The 17,500-nt window shown below is 45.3% G+C and overlaps 1 protein-coding gene across 2 annotated transcripts in view; it reads right to left on the reverse strand.

Moving 5' to 3' along the window:
- The window catches only part of syt1a (synaptotagmin Ia), a 103,119-nt gene that overhangs the window by 21,665 nt on the left and 63,954 nt on the right, over nucleotides 1–17,500 (reverse strand). Inside the window, exons 3-4 of one of the 2 annotated variants that reach the window (XM_062518160.1) lie at nucleotides 8,344–8,516; nucleotides 4,373–4,489 (exon numbers count right to left, since the gene is read on the reverse strand). In XM_062518160.1, coding sequence (XP_062374144.1) covers nucleotides 4,373–4,489; nucleotides 8,344–8,516 — 290 coding nt within the window. Of the gene's footprint in view, nucleotides 1–4,372; nucleotides 4,499–8,343; nucleotides 8,517–17,500 lie in introns of both variants that reach the window. The other variant, XM_062518159.1, reaches the window with a different exon arrangement.

The raw sequence follows: 17,500 nt of genomic DNA on the forward strand, positions 1-17,500 counted from the left end.
AAACTAGTTTTATCTCCGTAGATGCCTCATGCCTGATCTATTGCTTCTCCAGTGTAAAAAACAGGCTCTACAAGAAAACACAACAACATGGATGTGGTTTCCCCCATGTTCAGACAAATGACATGGGATGTCATCACAACCCAGAGGGAGTTCAATTCAAGGTGGTGATTGGGGTTACTTGAGGTCAAGCATGTGGCTAAAACAAGAGACCCCACCCCCAAACCCCAACCCCATAACATCCCTTCCTTTTCTTCCTCTCCACATCAGGGCTGATAATTGATAACCAGACGGGGAGGCCTGCAAGGCTGATTGACCTGCCAGTCAGAGCAGGCCCTCAGTGGCCTCTCGCGGCTGGCCTAGTCAGTCAATCAAGGCCCCATCAGTCAACCGTCAGCAGGCGGTCTGGAGGCTGACCAAGCCGCTCGGCCGTGGAGCTCTCCAGCTGTCGGAGGCGCAGGAAGGGGGCAGAGAGGTTTGGACAGTGGGTCGATGAAGAGGTGTGGGGGTAGATGATGCGCCACAACAATGCCAGGTTTGTCGAAGCCAAAAATGCAAAAACAAATGGCCAAAGGCAACTGCATTGTTAATATATTGCTGTTCATATAACACTGACTGAAATAATAAGCACTGTTATGCCAGGTGTTGAAGGGTGCAACAGTTATTGTGTATTAGCTGGTCCAATAAACAGTGAGTTAGTGGTGGGCTTCTGGTTTGGAAGAGAGAGTGTTGTTGTCGTTGTTGTTGTTGTTGTTGTTGTTGTTGTGGTTCACAAGAAAACACTGATATGAGGATGACCGTAAGACAATATGGCAACATGGAGCACAAGACAACACCTATCTCACACAAGCTGCATCTTGACGACACAGACAAAACACACCAAGTCCATCAAAACAAGACAAGACACTTCAGACAAAACACAGACAATGACCTCCAAACACCAGACACACCTCACAGAAGCCAGAGCTCACTCACAGGTACTCCACAGACATGGACAACAGAAGGATGCTGGCACACGTTTTTATTTGAGAGTAGAAAAATGGCGAGAGTACTGAAGGTAGCAAACATCATTCTCAAAGCATTACTGTAGGGTGGTGTTACTTTCACTACTAACAGAAAAAAGAAATCTCAGCGTGAAACAAAAGAATACTCTTTTTACATTGAAAGTTAAATGTACATTGCATTGAATACTATCACAGTGTAGATGAGAAAAAGAGAAATGCCCACCGTTTGAAATGCAGCTTTATTGAAAACAACAGATACCAACGCTCACACATTCAAACCTGTCATAAACTCTATGCTCCACTGAGGACATTTGGACACTGAGGACCAGGGCTTGCCTCGGCCACACCGGAGTGTGACTATTCCCCCTGACGTGTTGTCTGTTAGAATTTCCCGGGCGAGGTTTAACTCATGGCTAAATGTCATCTCACCTGCCAAGCGGTGTCACAGAGAATTTAGTGTGAACCTAAGCCAGCATGGCCTCCTCTCTCTCCCTATCCCATAGGCCAACACAGCGGAGCAGACACCAATTTGGCGACAGCTAGCTGAGTCCTCTGACAAACAAACCTGTTTGAGGTGACAAAAATAGTGCTGACAAAAACAACACAAAAAAAAACAGTCCGTGTTGATGGGGCAGGTTTTATTTTCTTTTTTAAAAAAAGGGGGAGAAACTTTGCCGTGACACCTGCACAAGGGATTTTCACTTCAGGAAACTTATTGATGGAGACTAGGATCAAATGTCTGGTGTGTGTAGGGGATTTTTTCCCCTCTCTGCCGGGGTGCTGCATGTCACGGCTCTGGTTCTGTTCAAAGCGAGGCGGGCTGTCAGGGGAAGCGCATGGCAGTGCAAAGGTCCCAGCAGTAGTTTGAATGCACAGGGCGACTGCCTGTTCTCACTAAGGTCTCTGTGGACAAAGGCTGAAGGCAGGAGGGCAGCTCTTACAGTTATGGATGCAGAAGGACTATTAGTACATATGCTGAACTCAATGGGCAATACGAATACTGGGATATCAAAGTGGATGTTGTAGAACAGAGGGAAGAAGAAAAGAGGACAGGAAAGAGAGAGAAAAAGAGAAACCCCATTATGATTTTTTCCCTTGTCTACAGCATTTTTTCCCCTTCTAATATCCTGTCCTCCTTGAATGGGCGTGGAGCTCTGAATAGAAAGATTAATATGTTCGCTCTCTTCAGCCATTTCCACCCACTGAGAAACCACAGATTACACCCTCACAAATTCAAGACCATGGGCAAATTTCATACGAGATGGAGGAGAGAAAGAGAGGGAAAGAGTGCCAGGGAGAGAGAGAGAAAGACTATGAAAGACAGATAGAGAAAGAAGGGCCATAAGCAGCTAGAAGTCTGTGAGAGAGAGACAGTGAAATGAGAGGCCCAGAGGCAGCCAGTTACTGTATGAGAGGTAGAGTGTAGACAGAGAGAGAAAGAAAGAAGAAAGAAGACAGACAGAAAGAAGGACCCTAAGCAACTAGAGAGAGAGAGCAGAGGCCTAGAGACAGCTAGTTAGTGCTACAGAGATTCAATGCAGAGAGAGAGAAAGAAAGAGATTGAGAATGGCCATAAGCAACGAGAGAGATGGAAAGAAAGAGAGAAAGAGACCGCTGTCTCTGTTGACTGTCTTGCTCTGCTAGGCTGGAAAGGGCAGATTACCTTTAAACAAAAGCCCATGGCTTACCTACTCCTGGCTCCCCAAGACCTCTGTGCTAAAGGGTGGACGAAGGGGCTGCCCAGCAACCTCCAGTGCCACTCGGCCTGAAACCCACCTGACCCAGAGTCAGGCCTATTCATCGTGACTTTAACCGCTCCGGCCCCCAAAGGAACACAGGGACTTGGCGGGGTCTGTCTGCGCCGGCTCACCGCCGCGCCTGTTATTGAGCCGAAAGTGGGTCAGCTTGATAGTGCTTTGAAACCGCTCGCTTTATTCCTCTTCCTTCTCCTTTGTGGCTATTTCACCTCGAGCTACATCATTGTTTGCCAGCCGTGGTTTTTTGTTTATTTTTTCGCTGTAATGTCAGAGCACAGTACTGTAGCCTCTCTCTCCCGTGGCCTATTCCACTATGTAAACCCTGCAACCCCAATGCCTGCCCACGCGAGTCGTCACATTTTAATCTAATGTCAGGAGATTATGGTGCTACCACAAGATAATCATGAATGTCAGTAATTGTTCTCAAGCTCTTGTTAATAGAAGGGTATTGACTGTTGGTAGGGGCAAATTCTGAGGGGGTGGGATGGGGGGTGGGGCATTCGAGCGTGAAAAAATAACTTGTCCCGTCCGTTCTCCGAATGTTTTTCTCGCTGGCAGAGTGAGCGAGTGTGCGGAGGATATAAAAAGGCTGAGATTTTCTCGGAGGGCCTGTGATGTGTCTGATGGGGTGCGAGTGGATAATCTCAGCCTGTCAGGTCTGTTTATGGCGGCCTGGGCGAAGCAGCTCCACTCGCAAGCTTCCTCCTCGATCTGTCAGCGAACATCTGCCCACGGGAAGTCTCATCCGCCACCACACCAAAGCACACAGCTTTAAGGAGTGCGAAGGCGACTGTGCCGTGTGTGCGTGTAGCAGAGAGACATCAACGAAGGGGAGGCAAAAGGCACCTTCAGTGAGGTTTCACCATTCCAAAGGCAGTTCTTCCACCAGGAGATGATAGGATGGAGATAACCAACAAATGCAACACTTTACATTGTGGTACACTGGACTGTGTAATAATTAGCCTGATATACCAGTAGGAATCTTACAGGCTGAAGTTTATTGTTTCTGTATAGCTAGTATGACTAACACATTGTGTTAATGAAATTCAAGCATTTGATACTTGTACCATTACTGGTGCCATTACTATTACATTACTATTACATTCATGTTGAAAATAATAATAATAATAATAATAATAAAAAAAAAACATTTTCATTTAGAAACACTGAGTGATATTGAGGGCTACAGCAAACACAGTGAATCAATGAGTCAGTTAGTGTTGCCGTGGTGGAGCATTGGCACCATCACCACCTGACGATCGGTCGACCAAGGCTCGATTCCCAAATCTGCCGAGGCGAGTTTATGTTGCTTAAAAGCGTCTACTGCACATTGGTCCACTTTAAGTTTAGATCTCAGTTGTAAAGCATTACCAAAACAATAATTCCATTTGAAGACATAGTGTTACAATAACAAGGCACGCTGAGAATGATGTGTGCTACCTTCATGGAAATTGTGAATTATGGACATGAAGACAAGACGATCCATCAGAAAAGACAAGAGACCATACTTACGGGTAAAAAAAGAGGGGAACTCTTTATTTTTTGGCAAACGGTTTCGAACACTACGGACACAACAGTGAGGGGGGCGATTTTTTGCGCAGGGCAGAGCCTTACCGTATTCTCTGTGAAATTGTAATCCAAGGAGTATTGCAATTTGCCCAGTTTCTCCTCCTCCTTGGGCTCGGCCTCTTTCTCCGTATCCGTCAGCCCTGTCTCAGCATCATCCTCATCCTTAAAGGCCTGAAGGAAACACCCACCAACAGTCAGTGTCTCCCGCTCCACCATCGCAGCAGACGGCCACGGTTCGACCTGGGGTGGGGGCACTTCCCCAGGCAGCCCGTACCTGAAAAGCTGGTTCTCTTTTTTTTTTGTTTGTTTGTTTTGTTTAGGGGGTAAAAGGGGGGGTAGCAAGCACTAAAGAAACACCACAGCAGTTAAAACACCATGACATGCTCAGTGATGCAACTAGCCACGGGCCAGAAACCCCCCTCCCCACCTTCCCTGATGCAATCAGTCAATCAATCAATCAATCAATCAATCATTCAGTCAGTCAATCAATCGGTTATTCATTCAGTTAATTAAATCAATCAGTGAATCAATCCATGGGTAGGTTTTTTAAATCTGGTTTGAGGAAGGGATAGTTCCCATTATGAAAGCAGATGGTATTATTGATGGCATAGTTAAGAGACAAAAAAGAATCATTTGGAATGAAAAAGTGGAAGAAGAATGGGAGAGGATGACAAAAGAGAGAAAGAAAGAGAAAGAGAGAGAGAGAGAGGGGGGTATAGTACAGTACAAGAATGGAGAGAGAATGGGAGACAGAGATTAAACTAGAGACAGACATGTTTCAATGAAAGAGAGAGAAAAGAGTGAAAGTGAGAATAAATGAGAGGACAATTCCCTTTATGCCAGTACAAGCAGATCAGTCCCTGGCAGAAGCAAATCAGAAGGGAACTGCCAGAGATGGTGAGCGACAGACAGACAGACAGACAGACAGGGACACAGAGAAATCCCCTGACCCAGTCTCATCATCAGGGGGAGAGGCAAGAGTGCTGGTGGTGGTTGTGGTGGTGGGTGGGACAGAAAATAGGGAGTTGTGGGTGGGGGAGTTGTGGGTGGTGGTGGTGGTGGTGGTGGTGGTGGTTGAAGGGCGGGGGTGGGGGGCATATATCTATGATTACTGGATCAGCATGCGATTTTGACGAGCTTCTCAAGTTCATTCACTGTGAAAGTTGCCTTTTTTTTTTTTGGTTTCATAACCTCAAACGCTCTCATCAGTCGACATGCAAAAGAGGGCATTCATTCTCAACGCGTCGCAAAGAGAGAAAAAACAAACTAAGTGCTGTGTTTTGTCTCGTGGGATTCTCCCCCCATCCCCCCACCCCCACCCCACCCCCCCTCTCATTCTCAATGGCATGTCCACTAACACACCTCCCCACACTCAGTGCACAGTGGCATAATCATGACCCTCAGCTGCCCATAGGACCGCAACGCGGATGGAAGCTAGAAGCATCATGCCAGCGGAAGGTGTCAAGGGGCAGGGGTTGGTATGGGGGAACTCGTCAGAGAGGGGGTTGTAATGTGGATGGGGTCTGGCCTATTAGTTGTTTGGGTTACTGGTGTGAAAGCAGAAGGCCGAACGAAATTGATTTCTTTTCTTCCATCACCCACACAGCGTACCTGGATCCCACTAATGACAAGCAATTGGTTTTTTTTCTAGTTATATGTCCTCTATTATCAAAGAATCATCAAAGTGGCAGGTAATGAAGCAGAAGTGAGCTAGATAATTGCCCAGCGTGAAATTTCCTATGAAACAAAGTCTTTTAAGGAGCTCGGCAGTGTGCAATGTTCTTTTTTTTAGTATTATTTAATTTTTGAATCAGCCACGTAAAATACAATTTTTTAGCAATCTATTTCTTTCACTTCCTCAGGCTGAGGTCAACTCAGCTCAAGCTCCTTGAAAAAAAACTGTGTTTGTCAAGTTGAGTAAAATGGCCTTTTCAGTACAATTTCCCTTCCGAAGGCTGAGATGTATTATTTCATTAGTGACTCAGCTTCAGTTTTGCTTGTCATCAAAATCACCCAGGATATTTTTTCCCATGGACATTTTAATCATTGTGAAATATGTTTTATTTAATAAATATTATTTTCTGTATTATTCCCATTCCAAGAACTTTAGCGTGGGGTGATTTTGAAAGGAGAAATCAATGTGGTTCAACCTTGTAAAAGCGCACCCAGTGCAATTTTTCCTTTCAGTTTGTGTATATATATGTGCATATTGCAGACCTACGCACATATATATTGTAGATATACATGTACTTTATGCATAGTTACATATATTTGGCTCTACAGGAGTAAGTTGTTTGTCAAGAGGCTTTTAAGAAAAGTCAGAGTAGCAGGCTTAAGAAGATCCAACAGCAATTGGGAACCTACCGCCAGTGCCAATCCCGCACAGTCATCAGAAAAAACACAGATAAGGAGGACATAGAAGGAAGAAACACAAATTAAAACAACCACACACAGACGTTTAACACATGATTCTGGGCACACCAGGAGAAATGACTGCGGTGGAGTCCACAACTCCACGTCTAGCATACTACAACTAAAGCAATTTTTGTTGCGTTGTGAGCCAGTGTCTGTCTCACTGATTAAGCTATTGGTGGTGAGTGTGTCTTGCTAGGTTCTGTTGTCATTGCTATGCTTCATACAGTAGGTCGCCCCAGGACAAGATTTCATTCAGGAGGGGCTTGCAAACGCCCCCGGGGGGAGATGCTTTTTGAGAGGGGATTTTCAGTTGTACCATCAATAGTGAGTACATAAGATTTTCAGACCTAATCTAGTAATTTACGACTGCATGATTTAAGCTGTATGATTAGAGTCTTACTGGCATTTGGAGGACCAACTTAATGACCAAACTAGTGGGTCAGTTTCCTCAATGCAGGCCTTTGCTACTACATGTGTATACCGTATTTCATGTTTTTGCCTCGATTCCAAAATTGTCCAAATCTGAGGGGAAGTTATGGCTTCTTCTAAGTCCAAATCTAAGGGAAAGTAATGGCTTCTTCTAACTCTGAAGGTGTCGTCTTAGCCCTGTGGCTGTCAGAGGGGTGTGGGAGGTGTTAGCCTTTCATTTACAGCTCCGGCCCATGGCCTTGCGCTCATGAGCCGAGTGTCAGATCCTGCTTCTCCGCAATCAATGGCTCTAATTCAGGATGTGATGGTGGTCGGCACGGACTCAAAAAGAGTGCCCGTACTCTGGAAATTAAGCAGACTTTGGTCAATTACTCAGTCTAAAGTGTGGTGGGCACTGTGAGGCCTATTAATGCAATTACCAAGCTAACAAGGGTTAAAGTGCTCCATGTTGCATATAATTTTCGGGGGGTTGTATTTGAAACAGATAGAGAGAGAGAGAGAGAGAGAGAGAGAGAGAGAGAGAGAGAGAGAGAGAGAGAGAGAGAGAGAGAGAGAGAGAGAGAGAGAGAGAGAGAGAGAGAGAGAGAGAGAGGGCGAGAGAGATAAATTAATATGCTCCCTCAGAGCAATTGAGCTAACGTCATTTCTCTGGGTTGATACCACGTCATTACATAACACAATATAATCAGAACTTTTCAACAAAAATTGCTCTTTGAGCAAAAAGAAAAAAAAAGATAAAGAAAAAAAGACAACCCAAAAAGCAAACTATAATACTTTCTGGGCTGATTACAAGGGTATTTCCCCCCCTTTTTAGTCCTGCAATAAGAGTCAGGGGTGAAGTATCGCATTCATCAAGTCATGTTGTCCCAACCCACCCACCCACAACGGAGTTTTTAAGCATTGTATATGTTCAAAGTGTGTATTGTATAAACTTATTCAAGATAGACTAGACAGAGAAAAGGTCATATATTGCGTATTTTTGTCATGCACTTCTAAGACATTCTAAGTTCTAAGAAACAGTTTAAATGAGTAAATAGTCATAAGTAAATACATCATTACATGTTTGAACAACACTGCAATATCATCAATGTATTAATAAGCACATCTTTGCATGGCTAAAAACTGAGTATAGAATCGAAGTGAAAAGGCGATAGCAGAAACAACTTTTTTACCTCGGTTTTCGCACCGTCTATGACATCTTTCATGTTGATGGCATTCTTGCCCTTGTCTTTGCCCTTCTTGCCCTTCTTCTTTTTGAAAATCCACTTTTTGCAAACGCAGAAACAGCAGGACAGCACCAGCACCACCGCCACAAACGCAATAGCCACAATGGCCCATGACGGCACTGGAGAGACAGAGAAAGAGACACGTACAGTAAGACATCTGGATAGCATTGTGTGCATGTATACAGTACCGTAATTCCCCAACTATTAGCCGCAGCTACATTGATTTTGCAAAATTTCTTCTGCTATGATGCTAATACACATGGGCAGTTAATATGGTATTATGTTGTTGTTTTTTTTAACTTGCATAAAACTCTGTCATGTGGTTTATACACAGGAAATACTGTATGCATAGTGCATACTAAAGCAAATAGGCGTTTACATTGTTTTGTAATGCCCTGATACACTGAATAAGGATGTAGGTTTTCAAATCTGATGAGGTGAATTTGCAGGCACAGAAAGATTGTGGATGTGATATAAATGTGGCCAAGCAGCAGGCACCAAAATGAACACCCTGTTCTGGGCAGTCAAGTGAGATGTGCTTAAATATCATTCATTCAGAAAGTTTTAGATAACAGAAACAATTACGACTATCACCCGGGTGCTCAACTCATTTGGCCAGATAACAAAATCACTTTAATTTATTTAAGAGGGTTAAGAGAAGTGCAGAGAGAGCGAGAGAGAGAGAGAGAAAGAAAGAAAGAGAGAGATCAGACAGCTACCCAGGATCATGGTTCAAAGCCACCAAGAGACCTTGGGTCTTTACATAAAGCTATCTAAGCATCCAAGGCAGAATCGTCTCAGTAAAAATGCTGCTGCGTGCTCCAGAAGCGCCCCAATAAAATGCTTCTGAAGATTTCCGAACCTACTGTAGACAGTTCACGAGATGGGTATGTCTGTCAAGACATATCTCCTCATCTAAGCCAAAATGAAACACTGCCAATAACTTATTTATGCCTCCATCTTCAAGGGTTCCAGGTGCAGATTAGAACCAGGCATCCTCTGCTGGCTGGCTGCCCCGAAGACTACAAATCCTGAGCAAACACATCAATCTTTGATTTGGCGTGATGTGGAGCTGTAGGCTAGATTACTGTAGATACCGTGTGAGGTTCAGAGACAGGAAAAGCTGATCTAGACGGATCAAGCTTCCAAAATGTATCACTGTACTATGGGCCATTTAACAACTAAACAATGGCTATAATATAGCATAACAAAGCTTATGGATTATGCAAGATGGGCCTCCAACACTCTGCATACTGTATGTATTGCAGCATGACAAATACCAACAGTGTATGAGAATATCCTTACAGTACACGTAGCTTGTACTTACAGCAAGTATGTGCATTAAAACGAGACAGGCCGATTCAACGAAGACTAAACAAAGCTTGCTGCCAAACCTTCACTAAACAAAGGGAGCTCACCTGAGAAAACCCAGATCAACAAAACATGGACGCCAAAAAAAAAAAGAAAGAAAGAAAAAGCTGGCAACTGGGGACTGGAGAGGCAAAGGCAATCCAGTAATTACATGCTCCACTACCGTCCCTACCACCATCCCCACGCAAAACAACACCGCAGCCCATCACCACTTCCCAGTCAGAGGCAATAATGAGGCCTCCAGATCCACGGTGGCGGCAGCTCGGTCCTCCGAAAAACCAGAGGCGTAATTATGGATTCCACGTGCAAGACATCAAACACCTGGCAACCGACGCCTCCACTCAATGGCACGGTGCACAAAACACACTCTCCAGACAACTAGCCAACCCCCACCACCACTGCCATCACTGCCACAGCAGAATCCATGTTCTCCAGTTTGTCTGCTATCGAAATGAAACCTGTGTTCAAGGACAGAGCTCTAGATGACGAGGGAACAGAGCTATGGCAGGAGTTCAAACCCTATCTTTTCGGCGTCTAAGGTGACATTCTGCTACCCCGCAGCCTTGGTGTGCTGGCAAAGTACTCTCTCTCTCTCTCTCTCTCTCTCTCTCTCTCTCTCTCTCTCTCTCTCTCTATCTCTCTGTCTGTGTCCTCTCCTCCCCTGTGTGTGTTTGTGTATGTGTCTTCACTTTGAGGACTTTATATCTGTACTGTATGAGAAAGAAATGACAGAGACATTGAAAGAGAGAAAAATTGGCAATAGGGCAGTATCTCTCCCAGAAGTTACAAGCTGTTGGCATTGGCTGTATCTCCCTTGCCCAAGTCCAGGGGGACAGAATGAGAGACCAAGAGAAAGAAGTGTGTGTGTGTGTGTGTGTGTGTGTGTGTGTGTGTGTGTGTGTGTGTGTTGGGGGGGGGTTGTAGAGAGGGGTGTGGTGGGTTGTGGAGAAATCAATGGCCTGTTGACAAAATCGATAAGCTCTCTCCTCCGAGGAAAAACAGTGAGTGATGCTCTAAAATAACTTTGGGATCTTTCAGCCCTCGGCCTCGCCCAGGCCCAGCTCAGTAGGGTGTTAATGGAAGTGACACTCCTCGGTGCTCTCCTCTCCTCTCCTCTCTATAATGCCCCCGCCGAACCCCAAAGAGAAATAAAAAAAAATTTGTGGGAGAAATTTAGTGTTTACTGCTCACGGACACACACACACTCTCTGGTGGAGGACAGTGCTGTGCCAGCAGGCATTTATCATGAGCTGGGACAATTCAGAGTGGTAGGTGGGGTTCTAGCAAGGCTGCACAAAAAAAAGGGAAAATAAATTGAACAAAGCCAATTATTGGCTTCCTGATTTGTTGCACAATTATTTTTTTCCAATATCATCTCAGCTGAAGGTTGTTGGGTTTTTTTTGCGACATGTAATCTGCCGCTCTGCAACTAATTAAAAGCTTGAGAAAGCAGCCGGTGACACAGTTTATGGGCGATCAATTTCTCTTGAGAGTCCATGTGATTTCGCATTTTCAAAGAGAGCGTTTCAAAGGTGTAGACAGACCGGCAAAGAACAAAGAAAGGGAGAGGCACGGCTAAAAGTTTAGTCAGTGAAGCGTTTGAGAAAGTATCAAACGATCACTATTTCCGTGAGTGCAAACCCAAACAGGTGTCATCAGTCATCCTCGGGTTTGTTGGTAGCTCAAGAGACCCCTCAGTCACATGACTACACCAATACAAAACAAATCCTCCCGACAAGTCGGTCCGATAACAAAAAATTATACGCTCTCTTTCGACACTCTGCTGTCAATCAACTTCCCATTCCGGCGCTGGCATTTAGACAGACTGACTTGGGACCCAGAGAGGTCTCCAGCATGACATCGCCACTAAACCCTCTCCACACATTTAACATGTCAATACGCTGATCTGTAATCAGTCTGTCAGTCTGCCCTACTTTGACCTCCCAATTACATACCCTAAATGACTGCAAACAGCCACTTTCTACCACTCGAAAAACCACCAAGTCTGGTGCATCAGCTTTGGAATAGATAGAGAGGAGAGGACCCGATAATAAGTCAGACGTTGCCAGTGTGGCTTCCTCCATCATGCAAAGCCATGGCAGCAGCGAAAATATTATCTTTTAATGGATGTGTCTGAAAGGTGGCAGGTTCATATTTAAGACCCGTAAAAGCTGCGTCGATAAGAAACTTTGCCACCGATGCAGCTGTGGCACGGTGACACGTTTCTAATAAAAGGTTGGATAAAAGAATTACGTGTAATGCAATGACACAGCAGGAGGCAAATGGACTGGAGTAATGACTGCATTGCATCCGCCACCTTTTTTTTAATAAAAACAGACTGTGTTGCAATCAGATTACTGCGTTTCTCTCCCTCTTTTTCGCTCATCATCGCCAAAAATTCAATCTTTTCTTATCCCCTCCGCCATCAGTTATTGTTATTTATAAACGTAATGGAGCTGGGCAGGACATGAGAGCTGCAGGAGGGGAACAGAGTGAGAGAATCCTACTGTCAGAGAACGACAGCGCAATAACGCCGTTATCTCTTTCATCGAGCATGTGTCTCCTCCCGAAAAGCACTTTTGTGTTTCTTAATTAAAAGAACCTGAGTCCTAAAAAGCAATAGAGGCGCTGGGTAATTAACTACATTGTGCGAGTGTCAATTCCCCCCACAGAGAACAGCAAACCAGCACGCATACTTCAACGTTCGGCGAGGGTTATCTCCTGTTCTGCCAAGCAAGTGTTCATCCGAGGGAACAAGCCCATAAACGCAGCACGTGTACACAATAAACAACGCACAAATGTGAAAATGGAGTATCACAGCTAGCGCAGCATTTTCAGCACCACCAGCGATGAAATTTAGTGGCACAGTGAACAAACAAACCATGATCGCTAAAATCCACCCCATGAGACAATGAAACCTTTGTTTATTTCTTTTTTTGTGAGCTACAATGGGCCACTAATAAGTCTTCAATCTTCACTCAGTCCTCCCACCTTCCTCTGAATGCAGGGAAACAGATGGTGTGAACATAACTGGCTTGAGCTACGGCTGAATGCTTAATGGAACCCTTTCAGATAAAAAGAGAAAGCCTTTTCTTTTGAATGAAGACTACTGAAACAACACTGTCTAGAGAAGGGTAATGATTCTTGATCCTCTGGATGTCTGTCAGTTGAATAGCCCACATTCAAAGACAACACTGAAATAATGGTTTTAAAATCGGGGGGGGGGGGGGGGGCATTGTGGGTGGGTGGATGTTGCGTGCGTGGTGGGTGGGTGGATGTTTGCATGCGTGGTGGACGATGTGCGGGATGCCTCTTCGGGTTTAACTGGGTAACCTATTCCTACGCACCTGTCCCCACAAAAGAGGTGTGTAAAAGCGTTTTGTAAACCCTCTATAGCATAACCATTTATATCACCATTGATATACTTATTAATACTTAATATGACTTATAGTAATACTAACACACTCTATTTCTCTTCCCTTTCCCCTATACCTCACCTGTGAGGTAAACCATTACCAGCCATCAACCATCTCTGTGCCTGTCCCTCATCACACCTGAAGTCACATCCCTCTGACTGCCCTACCATCGCCATTGCCTTCGCCATCCCTATGACTGCCCTAACATCGCCTGCTGTGATTCCCTGCCCGAATCTTTGGCCCTCGGATCCCAGCGACCCATCACCTTCCGAAATAACTAATGGATTACTAATGGACAATTTATTCCCTACACTGGACTATTTGAACTTTCATTGTCATTGTAACTTTCAAACTACAAATGACTGTACTTTAACTGACCCAAGGCAGATGGGTTGGGCCCTTGAGTCGTGGGTCTGTCTGAGGTTTCTTCCTATATGTATCTCCAATTCTAGGGAGTTTTTCCTTGCCCCTGTTACTCATGGGCTCTCTTTGAATGTCTAACACTCTGTAAAGCGCCTTGAGACATGTGTAATGTATTGGCGCTCTATAAGCAACATTAAATTGAAAATTGAAAATTGAAAAGGAACGTGAAGAGCCTCATCATACTAAGCTATATATACTGTAGCTATAGCCGTAAGCTGTACAGTAGGCTATGTACTATTGTTGATATAGTCATGTAGCTCTCAGAGACGTAACCCTGAAATAGAATGTTTATGTAGTTAAAAAAAAAAAATTCTGTCTGTGAGTTGACTTGGTGAAAATTCACACAGTTAGCGAGGGGACAGACTTGATTTCCAGACAGGCAAGCTACAAGCACTGTATTCTTTTTTGACAAAATCTCTGTAAAGAATCTCTGTAAAGGAAGCTGACATGACACTGACAGAAATGCACAGTGATGTATCTCTGTCTGAACGGTCTTGGAGTCATCTGTGATTTGAGCACAGGGTTCTGTAGGGAGGACAGCATCTTGTTACAGACACACACACACACACACACACACACACACACACACACACACACACACACACACACACACAAGCACACACACCACAGGACTGATCTGGATGCGATATGAGGTTTGGTGGCTGGAGGGGGTGTGTAGGGAGGGATGTGACTGTTGTGTGTAGGCCACAGGGAAGGCAACTGCCAAGATAATCAGTCACCGGGGGAAGGCTGCCGGGCACAGCGGCTAGGCTGCGGGTCGTTAGCAGCACACACACACACACCAGCCTCCTCACAGGGAACGAGCCGCAAACACTCCTGGACTACGGTAGTAGAATGGTAGAAGAGAGAGAGACAGAATGTGTGTGTAAGAAAGAAAGAGAGAGAGAGAGTGTGTGTATATATGTGTGTGTGTGTGTGTGTGTGTGTGTGTTGTGTGTGTGTGTATGTGTGTGTGTGTGTGTGTGTGTGTGTGTGTGTGTGTGTGTGTGTGTGTGAGAGAGTGTGTCTGTGTGGGTGAGAGAGAGAGAGAGAGAGAGAGAGAGAGAGAGAGAGAGAGAGAGAGAGAGAGAGAGAGATACAGGACAGGTGTGTGTGAGAGTAAAAATGAAGAGGGCATGACCTACTGCTTTTGTTGTACTCCACCATTTTCTTCAATCATGACTATCAGGCCCAGATTGCATCGTGGGTTATTATGGTGTTGGCTACTGTGTGGTCTAAATATAAAATACAGACCTTGTGTTGTTGTTATTGCTATTTGGGTTGAAAGATATAGAGTTATGATGAATGTCTGAAAGAATAGACTACACTAAGGAGAAAAGAACAATATTTGGGCTGTTATATTTTCTATTTACCAATCTTGTTCTTTGATTGGAGGTGAAGGATTTGGAGGGCAGCAAACTCCCACTGTAACCACTGTTATTCTGGCCAAGCTGATCAACTGACAGCATCCATTAGGCTACCTCCACGTTAGACAATTAACAACTAGCCATTTCATCGACACAAATATCTGGGAAGCGCTTTGCACAACTCGTCAATGTCCTTAACCCAAAACCTCCACCACCTCTGTGGACATCAAACATCATTAGCAAAGCCCAAATCACATTCATGGCGAGATGGCATAATTGCAATGACACTTGCGTAAGAGGACCGCCCTTGTCACCAGTGGCGGGTATCCGTCTCAGCGATTCCTCTTCTTGCTTGTAACGTTCCACCGGTAAAACGGCAACCTAACAGGAAGTGGCACCGTAGCCATGGTGATAAGCCACATGGCCCGTGGACAGGGGGTGAGCTCCTGCCCCAGATACAAAAACAAGTCACAACACGAACAAATCGCTGCGCGGAAATTTAAGTGCACAATGTGTGAAAGTGGTTAGTGGCAACATCGGCCACCCTTTGTTTGGAGTGATAAAAGAAAGCATTTCCTCCAGTTATAATGTCGGAACGCATTAAAAGACGCTACCTTTGCTGAATACAGAAACACCATATTCCCCAGCAGCCAGGGCTAATCTATTTCCCATTTTCAAAAATTCTCTCCACGTTCAAGACACGTCCAAACATTGAGAACAAAAATAGTGACAATTTATTGTAATTCACCAGTCTCTCCTGCTTCCTAAAGTGATTGATCGTGAGGATCAGGTAAGGCAACAAACGCAGCGAGTCGACTTAAGAGGAAACTCAATACAGCGCCAAGCCTGAAGAGGAAGGAGCAGCAAACCTGTCCTTAAATATAAGGGTCCTCGATTTCGGGTTCTTTGCCAGGGCGGGGTCGCCTGACAGGTCTCATGCTTTCTGCTTACCTCCGATGGCTTGCGCCGGACAGAGGTGGAGGCATGGTCATTAACCATCGTTTGCAGTATGGATCGGTCCTGTCAACCACACAGCTAGGTGCTACTTCTACCTGGCGTGTTTCCCGTTAATGCAGTGGGGATGGCTGGTCAATTTGAGCCTTTTTGGTCTGACGGGTCTCCTCTCCTCTCTTACTGCTTGGTGACTTTAAAGAGACTGCTTAAAGAATCAATGAGTTCCCTGCAGAGTAGGCCCGCGGCCTACACTATGTGGAAAAATCCAGTCGCAGAAACTAAAAGTCCTACCACACATCTGTGCCAACCATTCATGTAAACCAGCTGATTCTAATTAGCACAACTCTTCAGCTGGGTAGAGCAGCTAATTGATGAGATCACCTGTGCAAAGTGCACAGGTAGAATCAATACACGATCGGACTTTTACTCTCTGAAGCTGGAGTTTTCCACCTCTGGCTGAATGGTAAATAACTTGTGCACAGACGTTGCAATACCCCAATTCAGCGTTAGCTCTCTTCTGAGCGCAAGATGCCGCGTCTGTTCCAAACTTTTCTCCCCTATTTGGATCGCAACCAATTCAGAGTTTCAGAGAAGCTCTGGAAGGCAGCAGTTAGCGCTAACCTCTGTGTGAAATGGGCCTTGGAGAGCACCACACAAATACAACTCTAATTCAACCTAGCAGGGGGCACCGAGGGCCCGCGATATATCCGGATGGAAGACAATTCTCGACTTCAGCTCCCGACAGAAATTTCCTCCCATTTCAAAGCACAAACATAAAGAGGCTCAATCTACTCAGCAAGACGGAGGGTCCCCCTCCACCCCTCCACCCCTCCTCCACTCCCCCGTTCCCTTTAGACACCCCTGCGGACAGTGCGCATTAGGCACTCACTGGGATGGCTTACTTTAGCACTGTGCACAGACACATGGCTGATAGAGGACCTGCATGAAAGCGGTAATTTAGCCCCTATAATGGGACCTGTTTTTTTTTCTCCCCAGGTCACTCTCCCGGTCGTCATCGGCGTCTGTGGAAGGCAAACTCGGCAACCCCTTATTGGGTAGTTGGCTACTGCACACAACGTGCTCATTAGAGGAGCAGGGGCTTCATGGTAAATAGCTTATGAGAGGAGGACACACACACACTCACACACAAAGACAGACACGCACAAACAAACACAGACACACAAATGAACACACACACACACACACACACACACACACACACACACACACACACACAGAGACACACACACACACACAGAGACACACACACACACACACACACACACACACACACACAAACACACAAACAGACATAGACATACAAATATACACACACAGAGACATACACACACACACACATGCACAGACACACATACACACACTCACCCACAAAGACACACACACACACACACACACAAACCTCCGATTAGTCTTCCAACTACTGGGCTCTTCTTAGATAGGTGATGGGAAGATGCGCACACACCCACACAGACACACACACGCACACACACACACACACACACATACACACCCACACACACATACACCCCCCCCCCCCCCCACACACACACA

The sequence above is a fragment of the Sardina pilchardus genome, chromosome 17 (genome assembly GCF_963854185.1).
Source record: "Sardina pilchardus chromosome 17, fSarPil1.1, whole genome shotgun sequence".
NCBI lineage: Eukaryota > Metazoa > Chordata > Actinopteri > Clupeiformes > Clupeidae > Sardina > Sardina pilchardus.